We start from the raw sequence: 27,793 nt of genomic DNA on the forward strand, positions 1-27,793 counted from the left end.
CAGGGGTGAGGGGATGGGAGGAGCCCTAGGCAGCAGTGCAGCAACGGCGGGGGCGGGTGTGGTGGGCCAGACCATCGTGCACGCCAAGGAGGCAGGGCAACGAAACGCCGCAGAGGCCTGGGGCACAGGGCCGCATCCAGTCGGCGGCAGCTAAGGTAAGGGGGGCAGGGTGAGGCGCACAGCAGGGTGGCAGGGTGCATGTGGGCTGTAGCAATATGGAGGAAGCGCTGGGAGGGGGGTGGATATTCAGGGTGGAAGTAGCGGTAACATGCCTGGCAGCGGGGAGGCAACGGAGCAGGGTGGAGGGGGAAACTGTCGGGCAGTAGTGGGGTTTGGGGGCGGGACAAGCCGGGCGTTAGCGGGTGGACAAAGTCAGGGCATGGTGGGCTGGGCTGCATGAGCCTGAGGGGTTTGCAACTGGGAGGCAATACTGAGGTTCGGGGCCGGGATCTCGGAGGAGGGAGCAGGGCTCACCAGAGGTGGGGAAGGGAACATACAGTAGTGGCACAGGGAGTGGTGGGAGCTGCGTGTCACCTGTGGGGGATGGTCGGCATCTAGGCGGGAGCAGAGGGGGTGAGGCGGTGAGGGTGCGAGCAGCCCCAGGCAGCCGGGCAGCAACAGTTAAGAGGGGGTGGTGGGTCGGCCCATCGTGCGTGTCAAGGGGGCGGGGAGGTGAAGCGCAGCAGAGGTCTGGAGCACAGGGCCGCAGTGGAGCGGCAGCCTCTGAGGTAAGGGGGACAGGGGTGTATGTGGGCGGTTGCAATGTGGTGGAAGCACGGGGAGGTGGTGGATAGGGTGCTAGTAACACAGTAATGTGGCTGGCAGTGGGGAGACCACGGAGACAGGGGTGAGGGAAGCAGCTAGGCCGTGGTGGTGGGTGGAGGGGAGGGACCAACCTGGCATCATCGGGAGGCCAGTGTTTGGGGTGGTGAGCAGGGTAACAGGGCTGCAAGGGTGCCAGGAGGTGTCAGAGAGGTGAAAACGCTCACGTATGGGGGCGGGATCAGTGGGGGAGAGAGCTGGGGTCACCAGAGTTAGGGGAGGGCGCAACCAATCAGTAGAGGGGCAGGGAGGGGTAGCGCCCGTGGGTCGGGAGCTGTGTGCCATCTGAGGGGGTCAGCAGTGTGGCACCTGGAGGGGGTGGGGAGATTAGAGGTGGCAGGGCAGTATAGGGAGGGTGGGACCAGCCCTGAGGCAGCAGCACAGAGACAGCTTGGCTGGCTTGCTGGGCCTGCTCATAGTGCATGCCAACGAGGTGGGGAAGCGAAGCGCAGCAGAGGCCGGGGCACAGGACAGAGGCTGCCCGGCAGTGAGGAGACCTGTGGGGGGGCACCGCAGGGTGGCATGGGTACATTTTTGGGGGCAGCAAGCTGGTAGCCACACGGGGGGTGGTGGTGGTGGATGTGCTGGGCAGACACATGCTTGGCAGCCAGGAGGCATCAGAGTGGGGGGAGGGGAGTAGCTAGGCGGTAGTGTCCTTGGGGGTGGGCAGGACTAGCTGGGTATGAGTGGGGTCTCAACATCATGGTGTGGTGGGTCAGGCAGCAAAGCAAAGGGCCTGGCTTTGCTGGGCTTGGTGCATGTCTACAGGGCGGGACCACTGTTAGCAGCAGCAGCGTGGACCCAGGGTAGCAGTGGAGAGGCAATGGTGGTTGTAAGTGGGGGCGCTGTGGACGGTGGTGCAGCGTGGTGGGGGCAGCCTGGTGGTACCAGTGCGGGGAAGGTGGAGTAGGACTCATGGGGCGGCAGCAGTGCGGCAACAGGGCTAGGAAATTGGGAAGGCTCGAGTGGGGGACAGGGGTAGCATCTAGGTGGTAGCTGCAGGGAGGGGTGGGCAGGAACAGCAGAGGGGCAGCGTGGTAGGTGGGGCAGTCATGCAAGTCAACAGGGCAGGGCTATGAAGACCAGCAGTTGCAGAACACAGGGGAGCAGCAGGACATGGGGTAAGAGTGGGACCCAGGGTGGCAGCAGATCAGAAGCAGGGTAGTGGTAAGGGGGCAGTGACGGCGAGGGGCAGGGGATTGGTAGTGGGGGTGTGGAGAGAGCAGATGAGGTGGTATCAGCAATGTGGTGGGGCATCAGGACAGGAATGAGCATGTTGGTGGGTGGGGTGGGACAGCACAGCTGCACAGGTGCATGTGGGGTGGCAGGCGGTTGGTGGTGGCATGCAGAGAAGGGGGGACAGAACCATCTGGGAGGCAGCGGCACAGCAACTGCACAGGTAGAGCACGAATGGCAGGGTAGGGCCTTAGTGCCTGTCAATGGGGCTGGACAGTGAAGGTCAGCAGTGGCATCGGGCACAGGGCAGCAGCTTAGCTGCAGCAGTGGTGGTAAGGTGGACAGTATGAGGGGTGTGCTGCAGAGGGCAGGGTCACGAGGCAGGGGCACCCAGGCAGTAGCAGCATTGGGAGAAGGCTGGGATGTGTGGGGCGGCAGCAGCAGGTCAACGGGGAGGGAATCTGGAGGCACTGGAGCAGGGGTGGGGGGCCGACAGGCGGGAGAAGTTCGGGGGTGTTTGGTGGGACCAGCAGGGCAAGAGCATCAGGTTAATAGCTGTGTGGGCAGGGCAGGGGCTCTGCACAGTGGCAGCAAGGGGAGAGTATGCAGTGAAGAAATGGCGGTGGGAGGGCAGTGAGGCAGCAGTGATTAGAGGAAGGCAGTGACTTGAGATGGCAGCAGATGGGGAGGCAAAGCAGGGAGGCGAAGCGGGGAGGGATTGGCCTGGATGTGGTTGGGAGGGACTAGTGGTGCAGCAGCCACATGGCAATGGCACAGCATGGCTTGGGGGCTGGGTGGGGCAGTGGAGATGGGCAGGAGCAGGGTGACCACGGTAGCAGTGGTGGTGCTGTTGGAAACACAGGCATCAGGGCAGTAGAAGCACTGGAGGGTGGCGCAGCAGGGTGGCAGAGTCCTGGGGGGTGCACAAGGGAGTGGTAAGGGCACTAGGGGTGGCACAGCTGGGCATCAGTTGCAACGGCAGGGCAGCAGAGCAGCTGTGGTGAGGGTTAGCTGTTGTGGAAAAAAGGGCACTGCTGTGGAGTAGCAGGGTGGAGGGTGGCAGCGCTGGTGGCAGTAGCATGTCAGGAATGGGGGGGGTGGAAGGGACAGCGGTGGGTGTGTGGGGTGCAGCAGGGTGGCAGTGGGGGATGGCACAGTGGGGTGGCAGTGGTACAGGGTGTGGGGACCAGCCAGGCGGCAGAAGCACAGGTCGGTGTGGCAGTGATTTGGTAGCGGCGCTATCAAATGCTTTTTCTGCATCTGTTGACATGGTCCTATGATGTTGATCCTTTGTTTTGTGAATGCGGCACATTAGTTTGATTTGTGGATGTTGAACCACCATTGCATCCCTGAAATACATCGTACTGGATCATACCTCTTCCTGTATTGTAGAATTTGGTTTGCAGATATTTGGGTGAGGATTTTTATGTTTATGTTCATCACAGATACTTGGGAGGTCTCGATAAGGGCCGTGCTGGCCTCATAAAATGAGGTGGGGAGCGTTTCTTCCTCTTGTTTTTCTGGCAGAGTTGGAGAAGGATTGGTATTCATTTTTTTCTGTGGATGATTCGTAGAATTCACAGGTGAAACCATGGGGTCCTGGACTTTTGCTTGTTGGAAGTTTTTGATTTCTTATTTAATCTCTCTACTGGTCATTAGTAGACAGCTGAACAGTCAGATGTCTGTTTCTTTAGAATTCAATCTTAGTAGGTTGTATGTTTCTGGAAATGTGTCCTTTTCTTTTGGATTATCCAGCTTGTTGGGGTGTAATTGTTCATAGTACATTCTTAAGAGCCTTTGCATATCAATGGTTTCAGGGAACATCTCTCTCATTTCTGATGATGAGTCCTCTTTCTTTGAATCTGGCTGAGACTCTGTCAGCTTTGTTCTTTTCAAAGAACCAGCTCTTTGTTGATCTGTTATTCTTGTTGGTGTTTTTTTTTTTTAATATATATCTTTCTTTTGTTTTTTTAGTTTTTATTTCATTTATTTAAGTTCTGATGTGTTCCTTCTACTAACTTTGGACTTTATTTGTTCTTTTCTGTTTCCTTGAGGTATCAAGTTAGGTTGCTTATTTGAGATGTTTCTTGTTTCTTGAGTTAGGCCTGTATCACTATAAACTTCCTTCTTAGAACAACTTTTTTTTTTTTTTAAAGTTGGCTCTAAGGGCTGCCTGTGTGGCTTGGTCTGTTAGGTGTTGGCCTTTGGCTCAAGTCATGAATTTAGGGTCCTGGAATTGAGCCCTGCATGAGGTCCCTTGTCAGCACGGGGAGCCCCTTTCTCTCTCTTCTACTGCCTGCTGCTCCTTCCACTTTGCTCAGTCTGTCTGTTTGTCTCTCTCCCCAGCTCTGTGTCAAATAAATAAATGGCATCTTTAAAAACATAAAGTGAGCTCTATGCCCAGTCTGGGGTTGAAAGTCAAAACCACAAGATCAGGAGTCACAGAGCTCCACTGACTAATCGACTAGACTAATCGACTAATCGGGTGCCCCATTTTAGAACCTGTTTTACTGCATTCTGTGAACTTTGTTTCATTGTATTATTTTTTCATTTACCTCAAAGTATTTCTGTGTTCCTATTTTGGTTTGTCCATGAACCCAATTGGTTGTTCAGTAGCATGTTGTTTAGTCTCTGTGTTTATGAATTTCCAGTTTTCTTCTTGTAATTGATTTCTAGTTCTATACCACTGTGGTTGGAAAAGATGGTTGATTTGATTTCAGTCCTCATTTGGGAAAATTCTAGGCTTCTGGAATTTATTGACTTGTCTTGTGGCCTTACATATGACCTAAGGTGGAGAACGTTCTAGGGGCACTTGAGAGGAGTATATTCCTTTTGCTGCTTTTGGATGGAGGGTTCTGTGTGTATCTGTCAAGTCCATCCAAGTAAGGGGTTGTCTGAGGCTGATGTTTCCATTGTGATCTTCTATCTGGATGGGGGATCATTGAGAGAAGTGTGAGGTATTAAAGTTCCCTATGGTATTGGTGCTGATTGCTTCTCTTAGGTTTGTTCATATATGCTCTACATATTTAGTTGCTCCATGCCGGGGCGGTAAATATTTATAAATGTTGGATAATTTTACTGCGTTAATTCCATTATCAGTTGTAGTGCCCTTCATTGGCTCTTGTTACAGTGTTTGGATTTTTTCTTGTTCTACTCCATTGGGCTGAAAATAAGAAGATCATCTGTTAGTTCTGCAGCCATGAACAAAGCACACCCCTGCTCTAAGTCTGGTTTTCTTTTTTTTTTCCTCTGTAAATAAACACAATAAATTCTTCTCCAATGACCATATCCTGACTCCAATACGAGAATGTGTATAAAAGTGCTTTATAAACTAGGAGATACTGCCCAATTATGAAAATGATTGCGCAACCACCAAATGTTCAGGATAAGATTTTTAAAGACATATGTATTTATTGTAGAGAGAGAAAGAGAGTGCACAAGCATATGCTAGAGAAGGGAGGGTCAGAGGGAGAGAGGGTATCCTCCAGCAGCATCCCCGCTGAGTGTGGAGCCTGGTGCAGGGCTCTCTCCCAGGAGCTTGGGTTCTTGATTTGAGCCAAAATCAAGAGTCAGCTGCCTGACTGTGCCACCCAGGTACCCCCAGAATAAGATTTTTTACAACATTTTTTGAGGGCTTACTCTCATAGGTACTATTCTAAGTGATCTCCATTTCACTCAATTCTAAAAACTATTTTTAAATTTAAATAGAAGCGATTCTAAAAGCAAATATTCATAATATACTCCGAGGTGGGCAAACAGGCAGAAAAGAGGTTAAGTAGGGGCATTGGGGTGGTTCAGTCATTGAAGCTTCTGCCTTTGGCTCAGAACATAATCCCAGGTTCCTGGGATCGAACCCCAGGTCAGGCTCCCTGCTCAGTGGGGAGTCATCTTCTCCCTCTGTCCCTCCCCCTGCTTATGTCTCCCCCTGTTTATGTCCCCCCTGACTCTCAAATAAATAATTAAATTAAAAAGGTAAGTTACTTGCTCAGTGTCATGATAAATGTTAGAACTAGATATAGTCCTGAGTGTGTGACCATGAAGAATGTGTTCTTTACTTTTTACATTTACCAAAAAATACGTAGCCTTCAAAATACCGTAGATTAAATTAGTTTCCCCTTTCTCCATACATTGAGTATCGGAAGATGCTACAATTCCAGGACCCTGGCTTCCTGGGTCGGTGGAGTGTCTGACTCTTGATCTCCAGGTTATGAGTTTAAGCCATGTTGGGGGTACAGATTACTTAACTGAAAAAAAAAGATGCTATATTTTGGCTTGTTTTCTTTTTCCTTTTGACCCCTTCACCCATTTCTCCCACCTCCAACCCCAAACTTCTGCCACCCTCCATCTGTTCTGTCTGTGAACTTATATTTTTGTTTTTGTTTTGTTTAAGGTTCTACATGTGATTTCTAGTATTTGTCTTTCTGTCTGGCCTGTATTACTTAGCATCATGCCTTCAAGGGCCACCATGTTGTAAATCGAAAGATTTCATCCTTTTTTATGGCTGAGTAGAATTCCACTGTTTACGGACCACAGTTTCCTTATTCATTCATCCACTGATGGCATTTAGGTTGTTTCTTTATTTTCACTGTTGTTCTTTTCCTGCAGTGTACACAGGGGTGAATATACCTTTGTGAGTTAGTGTTTTCATTTCCTTCAGATAAATACTCAGAAATGGAATTGCTGGGTCCTTTGGTTGTTCTGTTTCTCATTTTTTGGAGGAACTTCTGTACTGTTTTCCATAGTGGCTGCACCCTTTTATACTCCTAGTAATGGTGCACTAGAGTTTTCCTCTACTCCACATCTTCACCAAAACTTGCTATTTCTTGTATTTTTGGTAATGGCCCTTCTGACAGGTGTGAAGTGGTGCCTCATTCTGGTTTGATTTGCATTTCCCTGATGATTAATGATATTAAGCATCTTTTCGTGTTCGTGTAGACCATCTGTATTTCTTCTTCAGGAAAATGTCCATTTGGATCTGATGCTGTTACATTAGATTACTTGTGGAGTTTTTGGTGTTTTTGTGTGTTTTGTTTTGTTTTGCTGTTGAGTTGCATGAGTTCTTTATATTTTAAACATTAACCCCTTACTGGATATATAATTTACAAATGTTTTACCTTAGGTTACCGTTTTATTTTGTTGATGGTTTCCTTTGTTGTTTGGACGTTTTATAGTTTGATGTAGGCCCACACTTTGCTTCTTTGTTTGTTTTTACTTTGGTATCAGCTTAAAAGCACCACTACCAAGACCTGTGTCAAGGGCCTTTCCAAATCCTGTGTTTTCTGCTACAAGTTTTATAGTTCCAGGACTTATATCCAAGTATTTGACACATTTTGAGTTAAATTTTGTGTCTAGTGTACGAAAATGGTGCAGTTTTGTTCTTTTGCATGTGGCTCTCCAGTGTTCCCAGCACCATTGATGACAGAGACTGTTTTTTCCCCCTTGTTTATTCTTGGCTCCTTTGTCATAAAGGTCCCGGACCATAGATGTGTGTTTCACTTCTGGGCTCTCTCCTGTCTTCTGGTGATGTGTGTGTCTGTTTTTATGACAATGTTAGATTGTTTTGATTCTCAAGCTTTGTCATTAGTCTGAAAAGTGCAAGCGCAGTGCCTTTAGTGTGGTTCTTCTTTCTATAGATTGCTCTGGTATTCAGAGTCTTTTGTGGCATCATACAAATTTTTAGATCCTTCTGTTCTCTTTCTGTGAAAAATGTCCTTGGAATTTTGATAGTAATGACAAAGTAGATGGTTTAGGGAAGTATGGACATTTTACCACTATTAATTCTTTTCACCCATGAATATGTGATATCTTTCGGTTTATGTGTGTTGCCTTCAGTTTCTTTCCTTACTGTCTTGTAGTTTTCAATTATACAAGATTTTACCTCTTGGTGAAGTGTATTCCTGGGTATTTTATTCTTTTTGATGCAACTTAAGGTGGTATGATCTTCCTAATTTATTTTCTGATGATTCATTATTAGTGTATAGAAATGCAGTAGGTTTTGGGGTAGTAATATTGTATCCTGTCCCTTTACTGAATTTAGTCATAGTTTGAACAAGCTTTCATTGGCTTCTTTGAGGTTTTCCTTATATTCTGTATCATCTGCAAATAGTGACCATTTTACTTTTTTATTTCCAGTTTTGATGCCTTCTGATTATCTTCTTGCATAATTGTTCTGCCTTGGATTTTTAATATTGTGTTCAGTAAAAGTGGCAAGGAAAAAGTGACAGTGTTCCTAACTTCGGCGATCTTAGAGGAAATAGAAACAGCTAAAACTTTTCAGTATGGGATGTGACGTAATCTGTGTGGTTGTTGCATAAGGTCTTTTAAAAAAAAGATTTTATTTATTTGAGAGAGAGAGAGATCACTAGTAGGCAGAGAGGCAGAGAGGGGCAGAGAGCCCGATGCAGGGCTTGATCCCAGGACCCTGGGATAATGACCTGAGCTTAAGGCAGAGGCTTTAACTCACTGAGCCACCCAGGTGGCCCATATATGGCCTTTTTGGTGTTGAGGTATGTTCCTGGTCTACGTGCTCTGTTGAGAATTTTGATTGCAAATGGATATTAAAGTTTGTCAAATGCTTCCCTGCTTCTCAAGATGATCACATCATTTTTATTCTTTATTTTGTTAATGTCCTATATCACTTTGATCGATGTGCTCCTGTAAACCATCGTTGCATTCCTGCAAGATCCCACTTGATCATAGTATATGATCATCTCAGCATATTGGTGAACATGGGTTTTTAGTATTTTGTTGGACATTTTTACATCTATAGTTATCAGGGATATTGGACTATAAGATTCTTTTCTTGGGGTGTCCTCGTTTATTTTTGTATCAGGGTAATGTTGGCCTCAGCAAGTGGCTTTAGAAGCTTTCTCTTCTGTTTTTTGGAAAAGCGGGCAAAGGACTGGTATGAATCCTTCCCTGAATGGTAGAATTTACCATAAAAGACATCTGGTTCTGAAACATGGTTTTTTGGGAGGTTTTAAATGGCTGATACGGTGAGTACTGGTGTTTTATTTAAGAATTGAATCACTAGAGATGAAACTGTTTCCATATCTTGGTGGTGGGATGGATGAAGGGAGAGTCATGGGGGCCCAGCACTCAGAGGCTCCATCTGCCACTGCGGCTGTGTCATTCCTCTCAGATGCTGGCAGAGGATGAAGGACTGGTGGAAACATGGCAGAGTGGTGGTGGCAGAAAGTTGGGGTCCGAACGGGGTGATGAGACTGATGCGTGGCCCTCCTGTCCCACCCATAGGGTATCAGATTGCCTACTGCCTGGCCAACAGCAACTCCTGCACGTTCACCACAGTTGAGATGGGTTCTATGGTGAGACAATTCATGGCCACCGAGCTGGACCCAGAGTCAGCATACATCTTCAGGCTGATGATCAAGATGAGGCAGGGCTGGGGAGCCCCTAGAGGCCACCATCATCACCACTGAGAAGCGAGGTAAGGCCAGAGGCCCAGGTCCTTTGTCCTGGTGATGTAGGAAGACAGCTGGGCCCAAGGCTTTCTGGGGCAGGGCTTGCAGGGTAGTGCGTCTACATAGCCCGATATTTACCAGATAGGCATGAGGCTGTGTAACTGGATCTGGGTGGCTCTGAGTCACCATGTTGGAGGGAGGCTCCCTGAAGCCAGGTGCTTTTTCTCTGATGTTCAAGACCACATGAACAGCTGAGCCAGGGATTCCAAAACAGGTTTCCTACCAAGCAATCCTAGGGAGATATGTCTTCCTGGATGGTGCTTCTGTTCCAAGCCCTAGTGAGGTGCTTATTTTTCATTGTCTTGGTTTATCCTTAACCAAATTCTGGGGGACAAAGTGCTGTGAGGTCCAGTTCTACAGAAGACATGGGGCACAGACAGATTCAGTCATTTGCCAGGGACACAGCTGTTGAGGCAGTGATGTGGACACCTTCCACAGACACTGGGCTCCCTGTTCCCACAGCAATCTGCTGTGGGTTCCCATCTCAGTGAGCCCCTGATATGCCATCCAGCCTCATCCCGGGATCTGCCTCGGGGTTCCCTTCCCAGGAGCACCCCAACTACTATAGGCCCTTTTTATCCCACCTGAACTTGGAGGAACCACAAGGGTTCCAGCTTAGGTCTGAGTCAGGACAGAGCAGGGGCAATCTGGAGTGCAGAGCAGGCACTGGACCCCCAATCTGAGGCTGCCAGGCTCCTGCGTGGCTCTCAGGGCAGCGTGGTGCCTGCCAGTTTCTGTGCTACCACCAGCCCACATGCATAGTTCCCTTAGAGCTCTGGCTTCAGAATGTGTGGCTCAGAGACTGCATCCCTGTTCTCTCCACATCCAGGGATCAGACTGTGCTTTGGCCCTGCTGAGGCCACAAGGTAGCACACGGGTGGTAGCTTGACTTGGCCTGTCCCAGGAGTGGTGTTGAGGGGAACATATGGCTCATTTACCACCTGTGCTCTTGAACGGAGAGCCCCATCCATGTCCCAGAGCTATCTCCCTGGACTTTGGAGCAAAATCAAAACAAAATGAAAGGATCCAGGATACATTTGGGCCCATTTACCGGCAGAGGTACTCTTGGTCTATGGCTTGCTCATCAGTGTCAGAGCAGGGCTCTTACTGGATCACAGGTAGACTGACAACCAGGCCTATCTGGAAATGTTGCCGCCCTGGGAGAAACACATTTGCTCACTACTCAAGCGTTATTTGTGCTGTTATGCTGAATCCTTCTCTGACCCACCTGCGTACCATGAGAGGCTGAGTGAAATGCAGTGCCTGGAGTGTAGATTATGTTGGCTTCTCTGTACATCTGTCTCTAGGGGTTATTCAGCTGGTGGGAAGGGGGTTAGGGAGCAGGTATTTGGGGCTGACATGCCTTGCTTCCGAAGAGCCCCCTGTGTTTGAGTAGGAAGGCTGGGGGCTGCAGTCTGATCTGGCACCTGGGCCCACGTTGGTTACCACGGTGGTTGGGTTGAGGGGAGCACAGGGCCTGCAGCCAGAGTCTGTGGTTCCTCAACTGCCTGTTGACAGCCTGCACCCAGGGCTTGGGGCACTGGAGCAGAGCCAGAGTCCCAGGGCCCAGGAAGATGCTCATAGGAAAGGACTGGAGCCAGGGAGGGAGGGAGGCAGGCAGGCTCATGCAGCCACGGCAGCCAGCCAGGTCACTGGGGGGCTGAAGCCTGGCTCTGTGCTCTCTGTTGCATTGGAGGGTTGGCATGTCTCAGGGCAAAAAGCACACAGTGGGAAGTCTGCCATCACCACAACCCTGAAGTAGATGGTGTGATGTGGCGTGCACTCAGGCACCTGGGTGCCATGGGTGTGTCTCCTCCTCCTCCTCCTCATTTGAAAGGAGTTTCAAATGTCTAGGTCAGCACCTGGGCGTTGGACAGAGAGCAGCTAACTAGTTCTTTCTGAGGTGGCTGGCAGGTGGAATGCTGCCCCGTGGCTGAGGTGGGCGGTGGGGTAGAGACCAAAATAGCCTGCTATGTGCTAAGGCTCAGGTTTTGTGCAAGGGGATTCTTGGAGGCACCACAAAAGAAGAACCCCATCTGCATGTCTCTGCAGAAACCTTGGTTGGGTGCAAGGAAGGAGAAAGGGTGGGAAGGAGTATATTTGCTCTTTCCACCACTATGCAGGTTACCTTCTTCCAAAGAGATCCATTGAGGACATGGAACACAGAGGCTGAGCGACCTGGTGGACACCAGGAGAGGGTGTGCTGTGCAACAGGGGGAGAAGGGGCTAGACCTGCCTGACCATGGTGGATGCAAAGGGGGCACTGAACAGGTTTGTGGGCCTTGGGCAAGGCGGTGAGCTGCAGGGCTTCGCCATTATCCAGAAAACCTCCGTAAACGCTGTTGCAAATCCTTTACAACCTCTCTGATTTTCTCCTTGGGAGAAAATTCTAGAAGCAGAAACCTTAGCTCAGAAGACATGAGCGTATTTGTCTTGGAGATACAGAAACTCATGGACACGCCATGCCCTGGCAACGAGGATGCAGGTCTTGTGGCCTCTCTGCTTCCATTTTGATGTCTTGCCTTCTATGTTAGGTGAAAATATATCTCATTAAGTGTGTGTCCACAGGCCTTTTATCCCTACTTTTCCATTAAATGCCTGTGACTATACACGGTGATGTGTCTTGTGGGGTCTTAGTGTCTGATCGTGAAAATTCTCAAACTCAACTGGTTACAGGTTTGCAGAACTCATGGAAAAGCTGCATTCAAGCCAATCAAGAATTAGTAAAGGGGAACTGAGTGAGTTGAGGAACATGAGCCTACCTTTGTGACTCTTGTTTGAAATGTTGCTGGTTCTTTAGTATTTCTTCTTCCAGATTTAGAGAAACTTTATCTGAAAATACCCATGATCTACAGAAATGTGATGAAGTATTTCTGTGTGAACAAATGGGAAAATTTAACTTCTCTCCCTTCCTGAACCCTCCATCATTCAGAAATTCTCAGGGAGAATTCTTTCTTCCAAGGTACTTAGGATTATTAGCACAAGTTCAGCACAAGCGCCTTTTTCCTGTAACAGGACACCGCTAGAAACATTGGTTATTTTACCAAGGGATTGAGTGAAATGTCCAATTTGACAGTTATGTGTATAGACTCAGATAATGACCAGACAATTTTCAGGAATTAAGGGTGACTTTGTGGAGCCCCTTGTCAATAGCGGCTTCACACCTTGATGACACAGTGCTTAGGAGCCTTGCCAGATGAGTAGGGAATGTTACCTGTTGGCAGGTATAGGAACCTCAGGATATTTGGGGGACCTCAAGAAGAGGAATCCACCCAAGTTGACAGGTATTGCAGTCAAGTCTGATGGGAGTATTGCGCTTCGCTTTGGCCTGGACACACTACTGAAAGTTCACTCTAGAGATTCCTCATGAGAAGTTCCAGCACAGCAGGGTTTCAAAATCTGTATGGAACAGTCCATCACTATGCCTGCCAGGCTTAGAATAGATGTTAAGAAACCAAGTGTGCTTGCGGCTGCCTCCTTGCATCTAAGAAACCGTCCCAAATCTGTTAAACTGAAAGCCATCACCCATGTGGACTGGCACCTGCTGCCACCACCGCCAGGCGTTTATGTGCCTCACAATGGGTCCCATGAAGCTCTGAATCTGTTTAGTTGATAATCAGGTTTGGGGACCTCTTTGTAGGGTGGCAGTGTTTTCAGATTGGGAAAATCCTATCAGAACTATACCCAAAATCATCCCAGAATCCTCTAGAAGCTGGTTGTTGAAGGGCTTGCCCTTAAGGTCAGTAGCATAGTCTCTGGTTAGGAGTGAAGCAACTTCGATCTCCAAGGTATAGGTTACATTCATATTGTGTGGTCATTAGTTGTTGGTTTCTTATTTCTTTTTTTGAGTTCCAGGGTCCATGAGAGGCATGTCTTAGAAAGGAAGACCAGAGGCTCATTTCAGCCAAATAGAGTTGTGAGGAAAGAAAGAAAGCAAGACTAACAGAGTCACTCACATAGAGTAGAAAAGACATTGAGGAGGTAGAGTATATGCATATCTCCAATGGGAGTTCCGTGTCATTGAAGTTACAGGGTAGAGGAATGAGAATGCATGTCAAAGGTGAATGAAGATTCAAGGAGAAGTAAGCAACCCTAGGACGGTCATGCAAAATGCAGTTGAAATAGGGTTTATGCAGATCTTCTGTTTGGTTTATGGGAGCAGCAGAAACTTTATTTAGACTCCTGTCACTAGTTGCACATGGTGATTGACCTCTGGGCCATTTCCTGGCCCACATCCTCCTGCTTGGGTCTGGCAAAGATATCGTGGAACTCCCAGTAGCCAGCTGACCGTGCATGTATCATTTGAAGGTCTGCCAGCAGCAATGCTAAATCTTTAAATTTCGGGATTCTGTGGTTTTGGCCTCTTTGAGTTTGTGCTCTCTGCTGGAAGGGAGGGGCATGCTTTCAGTTTTGTGTGACATTGTGTCTTCCCAAGTGCGGTTTCTGAGACCTCAACTAAAAGCTCTCCCTGTTTTTACAGGTGGTGCTTCGAAACTAAGGTGACTGGACCTCGTTGGCAGCATCCAACACGTCTGGCCTCTGTCTCTTCAGTGCAGATTCAAGTGCAAAATATACAGGAATGTGACCTCTGTCATCTCCCTGGTGGATGTATATCACAGTTGTAAGTTGTCATGGTTCTGAACCTCCTGCCAGGGTTGAGGTTTAGGCCTTGACTGGGGTATCTTTTTTGCCAGCTTCTGTCTTTCTTCTGGAGGGAAAAATACCCCTTGTCGATTAACTTGGAGAGGTACCCTGAACCAGAATGTTTAGAGTTGGCTGCTTGTGGAAGATGACTTAGTTGCACATGTGGAGAAGGTTCTGCAAGTCCCTGCCCCACAAAATACTTCTGAGCTCCAGGTTGCCTCTGGTAGCAGAATCCTGAGTTATTGCAACCTGACCTTGAATAGACATTCTCTCGACGATCAACTATCTGCCCACACTTGCTTCATTGGGCCATACATCTAGAGCAAAGAATCCCGGGCCTCTTTACAAATGGATGTCTGAGTGGACTTCCGCACATGTGTTCTCTCTCTCTTTCTCTCTATCTCTATGTTTCTTTTTGTGGGCGGAGTGGGAGTTGCAGAGGATGAGAGAGACACTTCAACAGGCTCCACATGCCTTCCATAGCCTGACACGGGCTCAATCCCATAACCCTGACGTCATTACTGGAGCCAAAGCCAAAAGTTGGTCCCTTAACTGAAAGAACCACGGAGGCATTCCTGGACAGTCTTTGTGTTTATGGAAGGGACTGTTAGAACCCCCTTCTGTTCTAAAATCTACCGAATCGGGGAGTATTTCCACATCTGCTGTGGTCATACACCCTCTCAGGCCCAGAGATACATAGCTGTTCTTGGTGGTGGAGAAAAGCCCTGGGCTCCCATGTTCTCATAGTCAGGGAGGAAGCCCTCACTGCCTGATGCTGAACTGTCGAGGTTTTCCTGCCCTGATCCCAACAGGTCTTCCAGAAGAGCTTCTTTGTAAAAGATGAAATTAATTTGCCAGCCCCCGGTTGGCACAGTTGGGTAAGCATCTGCCCTTGGCTGAGGTAGGATACCTGAATGCTGGATATCAAGCCCTGTATTGAGCACCCTTCTCCATCTTCCTTGCTGAGCGACCCTGACTGTTTTGCACTCTCTCTAGCTCTGTCATTCTCCGATATGTGAAGTAAATAGAAATATTTCTAACCATGTAATTAATTTGTAAATCCTTTGCATTTTGTAAGGACAATATTAGTAGAATTAAGGACACATGAGAGGTAGATCACAAACCATGTGTTGAATTTTGTGGCCATTCATCCTTGCGCGATATACATACGTCGATAGGTTAAGGTTTTCTTGAACATACATTGAGGGTGCACTTGAGATGGCTTTGCTGGCAGGAGGTGATTTTATTAAAGCACAGGGATATGACCCTTGGGTAGAAAGGGTTGCTTGCTAGGGTCGTGACGGGAGGCTGACTCTCTGGGATAGCATTGGGGGAGGTCAGGCAAAAGGGAGGTTTTGCAAGAACGTGGCAGGAGGACAGAGGACACCCAGGATACGGGAGGCTTTGCTTTTGTGAAGGGAAGGTGGTTTTTCCTGCTAGGAAGGCATGAATTGAAAGATGGCGCGGAGCTTCCTGGAGGAATGTTACTTTCCTTCTCTCACAGGTCCTTCCCAAGGGACTGCAGGTTTGAAAAGAAGCTGTCCTACGGACATTTCCTTTGGCCTCAGGCTCCCTCAGTGTCATGGAGGGGAGGGAGATGTCAGGGCTTCAGGAAATGGCAGATCCGGGCCTCTGGCAGGTCGCTAGGCTCTCGTTAAGCAGGCCTCTTCCTGCAGAATCACGAGGACTTTTCAAAACCGAGGGAGACTCCGGTCTTGCCGGGTTTTGATCTCCATCTGTGGAGAATCTGTTTTTTCCTTTCCTCAGCTTGAGAGCAGTCAGAGTGCCTGAGGGATGTCCCCCGTATCTCAGGTTGGGGGGCAGTGTGGCGTGCCAGTGCCTGTTTGGTGCTCAGCTAGCCTTCTCCTCCCTCCTCGTGTGCCCCTGACCAGTGCAGAGCTTTGTGTGGTTAAGGTTGTTGAAGGAAGACAGTCTCATCTTCTGTAGCTTCTTCCTGCTGAATAGGGGCATAGAGCTGTCCCTCCCTGTGGGTCATTGCTGGTCAGGTGGGGGAGGCCCAGCTGGGGGAGGCCTCTTCTGTCAGAGTCATAAAAGGAAGAGGTCGCTGAGTGCAGGGGAGAACTTGTGACTGGATCTTCCTGAGCGGAAAGGACCATTTGTCATCTGGAAGTTACTGCAGTGAAGGGTTTCTGGCACCACCTGCAGAGACCGGGCATGGGGTGGGAAACAACACAGCGGGGTTAGAAGAAGAAAGAGAAGGAGAATCCCCATGAAGAGTCCTCTGATAGTGGGTGAGAACCCTTCCCCAGGCCAGGAGTTGAGCCAGTCCTTAAGGAGAGGAATCCTTGGAAGTGGGGATTTGAGCAGTGGTGTCTGGTAGAAACCCAGAGTTCTCTTTGAGATCATGGGGAATGTATGCATAGCATTGTGTCTTTCGATGGGCACAGGCTCCACCTTGTGCAGCAGTTACCACCTCTGAAGCCTTTGTGTTCTGTAGAACTGCTTTATGCGTTGGGTTCATTCCCGTATTTCACTGAGAAATCCTGTTTGGGGTGACACGGTGGGCCTTGACTGTGTACTCAGTAAGGACTTCCCCATGCCCCACGACATCCTCCATTCCCAAAGAGGGGCAACGATGGATGCCAGGTGGCCACGTCAGTGGAACAGAGCACCCGTGCACCATTGCTTAAAATGGGGAAGGTGGGCTGGGTCGGTGATGGTTTTCATGATGCGCCCATGCATTTGGCCCAGGCCAAATGTCTGGCAGCCTCTGGAGCTTGGGGAAGCCATGGGCCCAGGTTAGAGCTTCATGGCCATTGCGTCCCAGCTAGGGGCCCTTATCGAATCCCCAGTCTCCTTAAACCGCAGTCAGGCTTTCAAGGGCTCCTTGGGTTGGGAGGAACGTGCAAGCATTTCAGGCCCATATCGGGTTGGCGGGTTCTGGCTTGGGAAGAAGAGCCTTTTCTGTCAATTGCTTCATGGGCGACAAGGATGAGGAAGGCCTGTCAGAGTCCGGATAAATTCTTGTATGATTTGTTGCCAATGAGAACCAACAGGTGGGCACTAGGATCTCTGCTTTGGGGGCAGACATGTTTGCTGACAGGCTTTGGCCTCAGCAGTCCGAGTTCGACTGATGACAGCACTCCTGGTTCTTCTTACCGCCTTTCCCTGAAACTGTTGCCGTTGCTAAAGCACCTGTCCTCCACGTTTTCGTAGGGGCCTCTGCAGTGTGGTGGACTTCAGAACCTTTCCAGAGTTAGGAGCCATGGGCGTAGAGCAGTCGGGTCCAGGCCTAAGGATCACTGGGTTTCCAGTTGTGCTGGTTTCGGGTGTTAGTTCAGGCATATCTGGAAGTGGAAGGTGGTACTTGGTAATATCATGGGCCTGCTGTCATGGTTTGGTGGCCTTTGTTCTCTGGGACACTCTGGAGCTGATGCCAGGTCCTTACAGTCAGGGGTTATCCCTGTATGAATTTTCCCATGAGGGCAATTGGATGCTTAGCTAAAGCCTTTGTTTTCCAGTGTACCTGAATAGGGGTGGCTTCTTGGATCACTGGGACTGGGAGGGAAGAAACCATTGCAAGAAACCCTTTTGACTGGAGGTCCCGCTGGGAGATCCTCGTTAGTAGGAATCGCCGGTGAGTGGGAGAAAACTTGTCCGGGAGATAAGGGCACCCCAAGTGCACCCTCCACTCCAGGTGGAGAGCGAGGTCCTTCATTGTCCCCATAAGTCCCCAGAGAACTCTGTGGAGTGGTGCGTGTTCTCTGGCTTTGAGGGAAAGAATTCCTCATCCCAGCCCCATCAAGCTGGTCAAGGTGCTCGTTGAGTTCCACAATCGTGGAGGAATCAATCGCATGGTCCAGTTGCTGAATGAACCTTGAGCCCATGGGGTCCCGGTGTTATGCCCGCAGAATAAGGAGCAAGGGGACTGCCCACCCACGAGCTAATGTGGCCATGTTTCTGAGGGTGACCTCAAGTTGTCTAGCTTAGTTAAGTGACATATTTGGAAAGGCCACCAGAGTTAGACGGGAACATGCACAAAGGTGGGTTCTTGAAACTGACTTTTCCTCTTCAAAAGAACACTCCTTTCCAGAGACAGCCAACTCAGGGCTCATGTCCTTGGAAAGCACCCTGGGATCGACTCGAGGGGCAGCAACCCTACCCCTGCTGGATTACCCGAGGGTGTTGCCTCGGAACCGCCCCTGTCTCTTCCACGCACAGGACCATGACCAATGCTGGGCTCAACACTGGCAGCGGCCCCACAAAATGGGCCCCGCTCAGCCTGTGTGTTTGGCAGAAGCAAGAGGTGTAGCGAGGAGAGGCTGTCTCTCATCTGAGCTCTGACTCGGGAGCCCCCAGACACCACGCCAGAGGAACTGGGGCCCCATGACAGAATTTCCTCGGGGAAAACTTGGGCCTCAGGGATGGCAATGCTAGACACCTAGGACGTACCGAAATGGGACCTAACATTCCTTTGGAAGCACGTTAAAAGCATGGCGCATTTGACTCTGGTTGAGCCCTCCAAGTCAAAGGGTCTCAAGAAGCATTTCCTGAGCCCTGAATGAATAGTCGACAAGATTTTTCTGAAACTCACATTTTGTTAGCTGCTGTTGTATTTGTTGTGTATGTAATAACGTGCGGCTGGAGCTTTGACAATTCTCTAGGGCCTTCATTGCTCAGTTAACTCATTTGTGCAATGGAAGAGGGAAGAGGCTGTACTAGCTAGCCACCAAGGCCCTTTCCTGACTCTAACATTGCCTAGGTCCCCAGTTATTATTTATTATGTATTCATTTGTTATTTGTTACATATAAGCATGACAGTATCCTGAAAGCATCGAAGGCTGTGTGATGGTGGAAGGTCTGGGACAAATTTAAGAAGAGCGAGGTGAGCTGGAGCTGAGAGGGTGGGCATGCAGGCTACACAGGAAATGTCACCCCTTTGGAGAGTTTGTGAGGGCATGGTCAGGATGAAAGGCTCACCAGCCATAGCGAAGGAAATTCTGTCATCACCCCTCCCTGAATACCCACTCCTCCCCTCATTTTCCATTCCCCATTTGCCATTGTTGATGGCGTCTAGAAAGATGCAGAGGTTCCTGCTCTCCTGGCCTTATAGACGTACAGGATGGTAGTGCAGGCACGAGGTTATCTGCTTTGGCCTTATTTGAAAAATGAAAAAAAAAAACTTGAGTCTGAGAAGGTGACTGACCAAGATCATGCAGTTTGTTGGTGGCAGAACCATGGTTAAGTCAGGTCTGCGAATTCCCAGGCCACGGCTCATTTTGTAACTGTTAATAAAGGCAAAGATAGTTTCTTATTAAGACCTTTTGAAAGTTGTAAGAAACAAACATTAAACATTTATTTTTTATCTTGCCTTAAACACCGCATCTCTTTTTTCCAGAGGTTGCTTGGATTTTCTGACTTCCGGGGATTAATAGTGTTCACAGGAAAACAGATGAACGGCGTGGCTTGAGATTTTTAATTTTTAATTTTTCCCACATCAGTTCTGAAAAAGCCATAGTGTTTCCTCCTTTAGGCTACTGGTAAATGTTAAACTCATCTTCTCATGTTTTTAATTTTTCTCTGTCACAGAACCTAAATTGGTAATAAATCAATAAGAAACAAATGTTTACATTCACTCAGTGAAAAGTATCATGTCTAAGCTCAACATCTATCTGAGCCACACATGGACACGTAAGTATCTTGTATGTGGAGCTGTGTAGGCAGGTAAATCCAGGAACTGCAAGGCAGGCCAAGTCTCTTCTAACTTCCTTCTTCCTTCCTTCTTCCTCAGCTGTCCCTCCTCCACTAAGAGCAGAAAATGAACACATCTCAGGTGATCTTTTTGTTTGTTTATTTCCACTTTGTTTCAAAATGAGTATTCTAAAATTTGAAAGGAATCATATTTTTAAAACAAAAAAATAGAGGGCTCCTGGGGGGCTCAGTGGGTGAAAGCCCCTGCCTTTGGCTCAGGTCATGATCCCAGGGTCCTGGGATCGAGCTCCACATTGAGCTCTCTGCTCAGCAAGGGAGCCTGCTTCCCTCTCTCTCTGTGCCTGCCTCTCTGCCTACTTGTGATTTCTGTCTGTCAAATGAATAAATAAAATCTTAAAAAAAACCCGAAAAGATAGAAATAGGCAAGAATTACTTGAAGGGAAGTGTATCAAGTATATCAAGCAAATTCAAAGAACAGTTGGTAGAATGAGAAGCAGGACTCTTAATTTCACAGAGTTGTGCAAGTTGTAAAACTTCCTTTGATTTTTCTAATAACAACACTGAAATTGCCTATAATCATTTCTGATAGACACAGCATTGTACTAGAAGTGTATGGATGCTTTTCAGGGGACCGAACAATGAGGTCTGAGTGGACAGCCCTCTCATGGTCCTGCTTGATCCATGAATAGGACTTTGAAGATCTGGTGGAATGGAGGGACCACATGTCCTCCAGATGACTCTCCCTAAGGGTTTGTGTCAGTTTGTTCACATCTCTAGCTTGAATAGCCGACTGTTCTGGCTTTGGTTTCTGCATTTCTCATTCATATTTCAACTTCATGAATGCATTCTTGCTTCTTCGACATTCACCTGAGCTCTGGAAAAGGCTACCAAATTGTAGTCAAATCCAGTTTCTGGCTTTAGTCTTACTTGACCATCCTGCAGCATAACCCTCAGTCTCTGTTGTCTCTGACACTTGCCTGCTAGCTTTCCTTTCTTAACTCTGATACATCTCCTTACTGTTCCTCACAAAGTTGTCTTTCCCTTTTGCCCCAGACGTTGCCTCTCCTTGGGTTTGTTGCCCAACCATCCTTGGCTCACTGCTTTTCTTCAGTCTGTGTTTTTCCCTGACTGGTCTTCTCTCTCTCTCTTTTTAATGAAATACTTCTGAATTAGTAATAACATGGTTAAAGGTTAAGTGATGTTCCCTCAAGGAAGGGTGACATTTTTCATCTCAACTGAGACACTTCCACTGAGAATGAAAGAGGTTCCATAAAGTTATGATGGTACAGCTGTCTATATTGGGACAGTACCAGACAAACTGGAGTTATGGTCCTCTTGCTGTAGATATGTCTGTCTGTATTGTTTGTCCTAGCAGTGCTGCTTTTTTCAGGTAAAGGATACTCTTGTATGCCCCCTACTGTTATTTAGAAGGGAATCCATCATCTTTAGGGCTTTCAGAACTTAGATGCAGCTGTATACCACTGGCATCCTGTTAAAATGCAGATGCTGATTTAGTAGATCTGGTGGGGACCCTGGGTTTTGCATTTCTAAAAAGCTCCCAGGTGAAGCTGACTCTGCTGCTCAGGGAGCCACACTTTGAGTAACAAGTCTATACATGATTTTCTGTTCTTTCTTTGATTTTTTGTCACTTCTTAAAAGCCCATCCAAGACATCTGTATCTAAACAAACATGGATTGTTTCTTTGTTATAACTGCACAGTAATTCAAGCATGGACGTTCCATAGTTAGTTAACTGTTTATTATTAGTTATGCACTATTTCAAACCTTTTGCTATTACAAACCATGTTCTAGTGAATGACCTTGTACATATAGGTTTTTTCTATCTGATAAATTCCTAGAAGTGTGCTGCCAGGTCAACGGGTGCATAGAATTGATAACTCGATCATTCAGGATTTTGGTATCATTTTGTGTCACTCCCATCAACACCACATCCATGCTTGTTTGTCCACAGCTTCACCCATAGAACATGTGCTTCAACTTCTGGAATTTTGGCAGTGGAAAGAGAAACGTGGTATTTTATGAAGTTTATCTCTGCAAGCTTCTTATTTATGAGTGAGATTAAGTATTTTTTCATGTATCTGAAAGGTGTATTTACGTTTCTGTGAACCCTCTGTTCATATCTTTTGCCCATTTTGCTCTTAGGTTTGTGGCTTTTTTTGTTTTTCTTCTTCTTCAGTGTCTAGCTCTTTATAGATTAGGGATACCAGTGCTTGTCCATTTTATGGGTTGCAAACTCTTATTTTATAGGATGTGATTTGTCTTTTGATAGTTGACCCTGGTGTTTTCTCCCCCATGCAGGTATTCTGTTTCAGAATGCCACCTTTCACTTAGTCATTTCTTTAGGCTCCCCTTGGCTGTGACAATTTCTCAGACTTCCCTGGTTTTTGATAACCTGGGCAGTTTTGAGGAGTACAGTTAGGTGTTTTGTAGAATGTCCCTCAACTGGGAATTGTCTGCTGTTGTTTTCATGATTAGACTGAGGTTATGGGTTTCTTGGAGGAAGACCACAGAGATAAAATGTCCTTTGGTCTTATCATATCAAGGGTTAGTGCTCTGGACATGACTTATTACTTTGTTTTCTCTGTCCTCATACTGTACTCCTTGGAAGGAAGTGGGCAATTACACTATACCACTTACACTATACCTCCTTCCTGTTGGAGTAGCTACATGATTATGTACATAAATTATCAGGAATTCTGCATAGGAGATTTTTCTGTTCTCTCCTATTTACTAATCCATTTATATCAGCACGAATTCGTGGCTAGTTATTTTATATTTTGGTTATAGTACAATGATACCTTGTTCCTTTTGTTGCTCAAGTTGTTCCAGGTTGGTTAGTAAAAGCATCTTCTAGTGGCACCTGGGTGGCTCAGTTGGTTGAGTGTCTGACTCTTGATTTTAGCTCAGGTCATGATCTCAGGGTCCTGGGATCCATCCCCAGGTTGGGCTCTTTGCTGAGTGTGGGGCCTGCTTGAAATTCTCTCTCTCAGGGTGCCTGGGTGGCTCAGTGGGTGAAAACCTCTGCCTTCGGCTCAGGTCGTGGTCCCGGGGTCATGGGATCGAGCCCCACATCGGCCTCTCAGCTCAGCAGGGAGCCTGCTTCCCCCTCTCTCTCTGCCTGCCTCTCTGCCTACTTGTGATCTCTGCCTGTGAAATAAGTAAGTAAGTAAGTAAATAAATAAATAAATAAATAGAAATTCTCTCTCTCTCCCTGTGCTCCTCCCTGCTGCTTATGCTTTCTCTCCTTTTGCTACTTTCTCAAAAACAAGTAAATTAATTTTTTAAAAAGCACCTTCTGTCGCTTCCTGTGTCTATTGACATACCCGGTTATTGTTTGAATATTTCTACCTTACTCTGTGGCAGTAGATTTTCCAGGTGCATCTTCTGTCTTTCCTGCCCTAGAATTAGCCATTTTTGCCCCCTAAGTAGTTCTGGTTCTATTCATTGGAGCATAGTATGAGAAACCAAGATTGGGGGACTAGATGTGTCTGTTGTGACTGTTAAGTCATTGCTCAAAGACCCACTCAGCTAACTGAACAGGGTGTTTGTGTATACTCACTCATGTATATACACGTGTCTAAAAATATTTTAGTATGTCACCATCTTTATCTATAGTAAGCTAAGTATTCACACTGTTGTCTCCTCTTGTAAGCATTACCAGATGCAACATTCTAACCTTCTCTCCTTGCTTGTCTGTAATCTCCTGCACTAACAGTGAGAATCCAGCTAACATCAGGATTTCATTTATTTGATAGTTCAATTCCAGAATACACATACATGATTTCAGAGTTGCATACATGATTTCAGATTGGTTAACCCATGGATGCTTGATTCTCCCAGTTTGGGACCATTTGGATTAAGGTGTTAGAAATATTCACATGTAGGTTTTAAAACACAAGTTTTCAAAAACATAGGATGTGAAATTGCTGTGTTTGTTATGTATGTATGTATGTATGTATGTATGTATGTTTAGCTTCGCAAGAAATTGCCAAACTATTTCTACAAAGTTGCTGTATCAGTTTTTGTTCCTACCAACTATGAATGAGAATCTTGTTGTTCTGATTCTGGACCTGAAATTGGCACTGTCATTATTTTTGATGTAACCATTCCAATACCTGTGTCATGTTGTCTGCATATTCCCACTGAGGTGATGTGGAGCATCTATCTGTTTGTGTATTTATTTGCTATCCTTATATCTTTGGTGAAAAGTTTGTTCAAATCTTTTGCATATTTGTCATTTGGTCATTTCTTTTCTTATTATTGAATCATTAAGAGCTCTTTTGTGATGTTGGACACAAAGCCTTTATTAGATACCTGTGTTCCAAATATTTTCTCCCTGTCTGTGCCTTATCCCTTCATTTTCTTAAAAATGTCTTTCACAGAGCAGAAGACTTTATTTTTAATAATATCCAACACATGCTTTTCCCTGTGGAATATGCTTTTGCTGTTGAATCTAAAAACCCATCCCCCAAACCAGTGTCCTAGAGATTTTTCTCCTGTATTTTTATATTTATATCTCTGATTCATTTTTAGTTAATACTTGTGTAAGGTCTGTGTCTAGTTTCATTTCTTTTGCATGAGTGTTCGGTTGTTCGAGCACCATTTGTTGAAAGACTATCTTTTCTCCTTTTATTCCTTTTGTGCCTTTGTCAAAAAATGTTTGACTTTATTTTGGTAGATCTATTCCTGGTCCTTGTAATCTGTTCTGTTGATCTGTGTGTCTCTCTCAGCACTAACACACTGTCTTGGTGGCTAGTAGCTTTATAGTAAGTCTCAAGACCAGGTGAGGTGAATTCTCATTTTTCTTCCACATTGTGTTGGCTATTCAATTTTTTTTTTAAACTTTTTTTAAAGATGTTATTTATTTGTCAGAGAGAGAGAACAAACAGGGGATGTCACAGGCAGAGAGGGCAGAGGGAGAAGCAGGCTCCCCTCTGAGCAAGGAGCTTGACTCAGGACTTGATCCCAGGACTCTGGGATCATGACCTGAGCCACCCAGGTGTCCAGTGTGTTGGCTCTTCTAGATATTTGCCTTTCTGTGTAAACTTCAGAATCTTCTTGTCATTATCTGCAAAATAACTGTGAGGTTTTATTTGGATTTTATTGAATTTATTGATTAAGTTGGAAAGAACTGACCTCTTAGCCATATTGAGTCTTGCTACTGATGAATACGAACTCTCTCTCCATTTATTTAGATCTTTGATTTCTTCCATCAGTTTTGTCTTCCTGTGTATATGTATTGTGTTAGATTTTATACTTGAGTACCTTTTTTAGGGGTGTATTGTAAAGAGTATTTTTTTCATTTGAAAATTTGGAATTCAATTCTTTATTCAGATATAGGAAAATAGTTGACTTTTTTACATTGACCTTGTATCCTATGATGTTTTGGTATTTCCTCATTACTTCCAATAGAATTTTTTTATAAGATACTTGAGATTTTCTACATAGACAATAATATTGACTTCAGATAGAGTTTTGTTTTTCCTTTTAAATGACACACCCTCATTGTCTCATGCCCTCTTTCCACGCACCTTCCCTCTGGTAATCACCAGTTTGTTCTCTATATTTGTGAGTCTCTTTTTTTGGGTCTCTTTTATGCTTTGTTTTGTTTCTTAAATTTCACATATGGTTGAAATCATAGGATATTTGTCTTTCTTTGACCTATTTCATTTAGTATTATACCCTCTAGATTTATCCGTGTTGTTGCAAATGTTAAGATTTCATTCTTTTCTCTGGCCAAGTACTAGTCTATTAGCTATCTATATAATCTCTATATCTCTCTCTCTATATATATCTATATATACACCACGTTATTTTATCCACTCATCTATTGCCGGGCTCTTCCATATCTTGCCTACTGTAAATAGTGCTGCAATATAAACGTATCTTTTCAAATGTTTTCATTTTGTTTGAGTAAATACCCAGTAATGGAATTACTGGAACATATGACAGTTCTATTTTTTTTTTTTAATTTATTTATTTGTCAGAGAGAGAGTGAGCGAGAGCGAGCATAGGCAGACAGAGTGGAAGGCAGAGTCAGAGGGAGAAGCAGGCTCCTGCGGAGGGCAAGGAGCCCAATGTGGGACTCGATCCCAGGACGCTGGGATCATGACCTGAGCCGAAGGCAGCTGCTTAACCAACTGAGCCACCCAGGCGTCCCATGACAGTTCTATTTTTAAATTTTTGAGGAACCCCCACATTGTTTTCCATAATGGCTGCACCAGTTTTCATCCCCACCATCAGAACACAAGGTTCCTATTTCTTCACATTATCACCAACTCTTGTTCTTTCTTGTTCTTTTTCTGCAGGCAGAGTCCCAGGCTGGCAGGAGAAGTGGGCGTGGTCGCTGGGACAGCCCTCCAAAATGGGTCAGGTGACCTTTCAAACTCTGGGGAGGTGAAGGGTTCCTAACATCACAGCAGCACGTGGGCCATACCGTAGGCGGATTTTTCTGGACCCATCAGACAGCCTGTGCAAGACGTGAGGATGAGTGAAATGTGCTGACTGGAATGGAGGTTGTGTTGTCTTCTGGGGTTTCTGTCCCCAGGGGATATTCAGGCCGGTGGGGTGGGGGCAAAGGGGCAGGTTATTTGGGGCCGATGTGCCTTGCTTCGGAAGCGACCTTGTGTTTGAGCAGGAAGGCGGGGGCTGCAGTTGGATCTGGCACCTGGGCCCACGTTGGTTACCACGGTGGTTGGGTTGAGGGGAGCACAGGGCCGGCCGGCTGGAGTCTGTAGCCCCTCAACTGCCTTTCATGGCCTGTACCCAGGGCCCGGGGCACATGGGGACAGCCAGAGTCCCAGGGCCCAGGCAGATGCTTATTGGAAAGGATTAGAGCCAGGGAGGGAGCGAGGGAGGGAGGCCCAGGGAGCCACAGCAGCCAGCCAGGTCGCTGGGGTGCTCAAGCCTGACACTCTGCTCTGTGCTTTATTGGAGGGTTGGCGTTTATCAGGGCAAAATGCGCACAGTGTGAACTCTGCCATAGTCACGACCCTGAAGTGGAAGGGTGTTGTGGAAGGGGAAGGTAGTCAGTCGTTGTTGGTTTTTTGTTTTTTTTTTTCCCTTGTTGAGTACCAGGGCCCATGAGAGGCATGTCTTAGCAAGGAAAGACCAGACGTCCTTTTCAGCCTCATGGAACTCTTGGCAGGCAATTGGCCAAGCATGCTTTAGGGGAAGGCCTTCCAGCAGCAATGCTAAGACTTTGACAGATGGCGGGGCCCTGTGGCTTTGGCCTCCTTGAACCTGCCCTCCCTGCTGGGACGGAGGGGCCTGCTTCCATCATGGGTGACTCTGTCTCTCCCCACGTGCGGGTCTTGAGACCTCGACTGAATGCTCTCCTTGTTTTTACAGGTGGTGCTTTGAGGCTCAGGGGACGTGACCTACTGGGCAGCATCAAGAGCGTCTGGCTTCTGTCTCTTCAGTGCAGATGGTAGTGCAGCACGTCCAGGAGTGTGACCGCTGTCATCTCGCTGGTGCACGTGCATCGCAGTGGTAAGTTGTCTTGGTTCTGATTCCTCGGTGTGAGGGTGTCATTGCTGGCTAGGGAAGAAGGGATAGCTGAGCCCATTCCTTTGCTCATCAGACCGGGAGGATTTTCTTGTGTGCGAATCCTGCCAGGTCCTTCCTGTGTTGGCTCCGTGAGGAATGGGATTCCCATATGGGATGTCCTCGCATTCAGCCACAGCGATGATGCAGGGGGTCCCAGGGGTGCCTGCACCTCGCTCCCATGTGAGGGATGAAGCACACTCTGAGATGGTAGCGGGCGCCTCAGGCCTGAGCCCCACCTGAAGCTTCTCCCACCAGGATACCGGGCTAGTGGCTCTCCCTGTGTGAGTTCTCTGGTGTTGGGAAAGGGCCCACTTCTGGCTGAAGGCTCTGCCTCAGTGACGGGAGACAAGGGTTTGTACTGTGTGATTTCTGTGGCGGTGAGCAAGGTGGGCGCTCTGGGTACAGGTGGGGCCCCAGTGATGACAGACA

General features: G+C 47.1%; 1 protein-coding gene across 2 annotated transcripts; it reads left to right on the forward strand.

The window, feature by feature from the left end:
• On the forward strand, positions 1–27,507 carry LOC309859796 (uncharacterized protein). 2 transcript variants are annotated; one of them, XR_014308909.1, is made up of 4 exons: positions 1–155; positions 9,253–9,445; positions 13,960–14,100; positions 26,125–26,585. XR_014308909.1 is itself a non-coding variant. In XM_082720909.1 (4 exons), exons 1-4 carry the CDS (start codon positions 11,942–11,944, stop codon positions 27,247–27,249), a joined length of 312 nt encoding a protein of 103 aa, XP_082577035.1. In that variant the 5' UTR covers positions 11,918–11,941; the 3' UTR covers positions 27,250–27,507. The 2 variants fall into 2 exon arrangements, 1 of the variants encoding a protein (XP_082577035.1); XM_082720909.1 differs by lacking the exons at positions 1–155; positions 9,253–9,445 and adding exons at positions 11,918–11,964; positions 27,167–27,507 and having other exon boundaries at positions 26,125–26,189.
• The last annotated feature ends 286 nt before the right edge of the window (positions 27,508–27,793 follow it).

This window comes from Mustela nivalis (assembly GCF_964662115.1).
Source record: "Mustela nivalis genome assembly, chromosome: 2".
In the NCBI taxonomy this organism is placed as follows: Eukaryota; Metazoa; Chordata; class Mammalia; order Carnivora; family Mustelidae; genus Mustela; species Mustela nivalis.

What these genes read in the sequence shown, in the direction of transcription:
- LOC309859796 (XM_082720909.1), top strand. Translation starts at nt 11,942, where the DNA reads ATGCCCTGGCAACGAGGATGCAG. An exon ending in CCCTGGCAACGAGGATGCAG is followed by an intron (nt 11,965 to 13,959) that starts GTCTTGTGGCCT and finishes CTGTTTTTACAG; the next exon opens with GTGGTGCTTCGAAACTAAGG. An exon ending in AGCCCTCCAAAATGGGTCAG is followed by an intron (nt 26,190 to 27,166) that starts GTGACCTTTCAA and finishes TTGTTTTTACAG; the next exon opens with GTGGTGCTTTGAGGCTCAGG.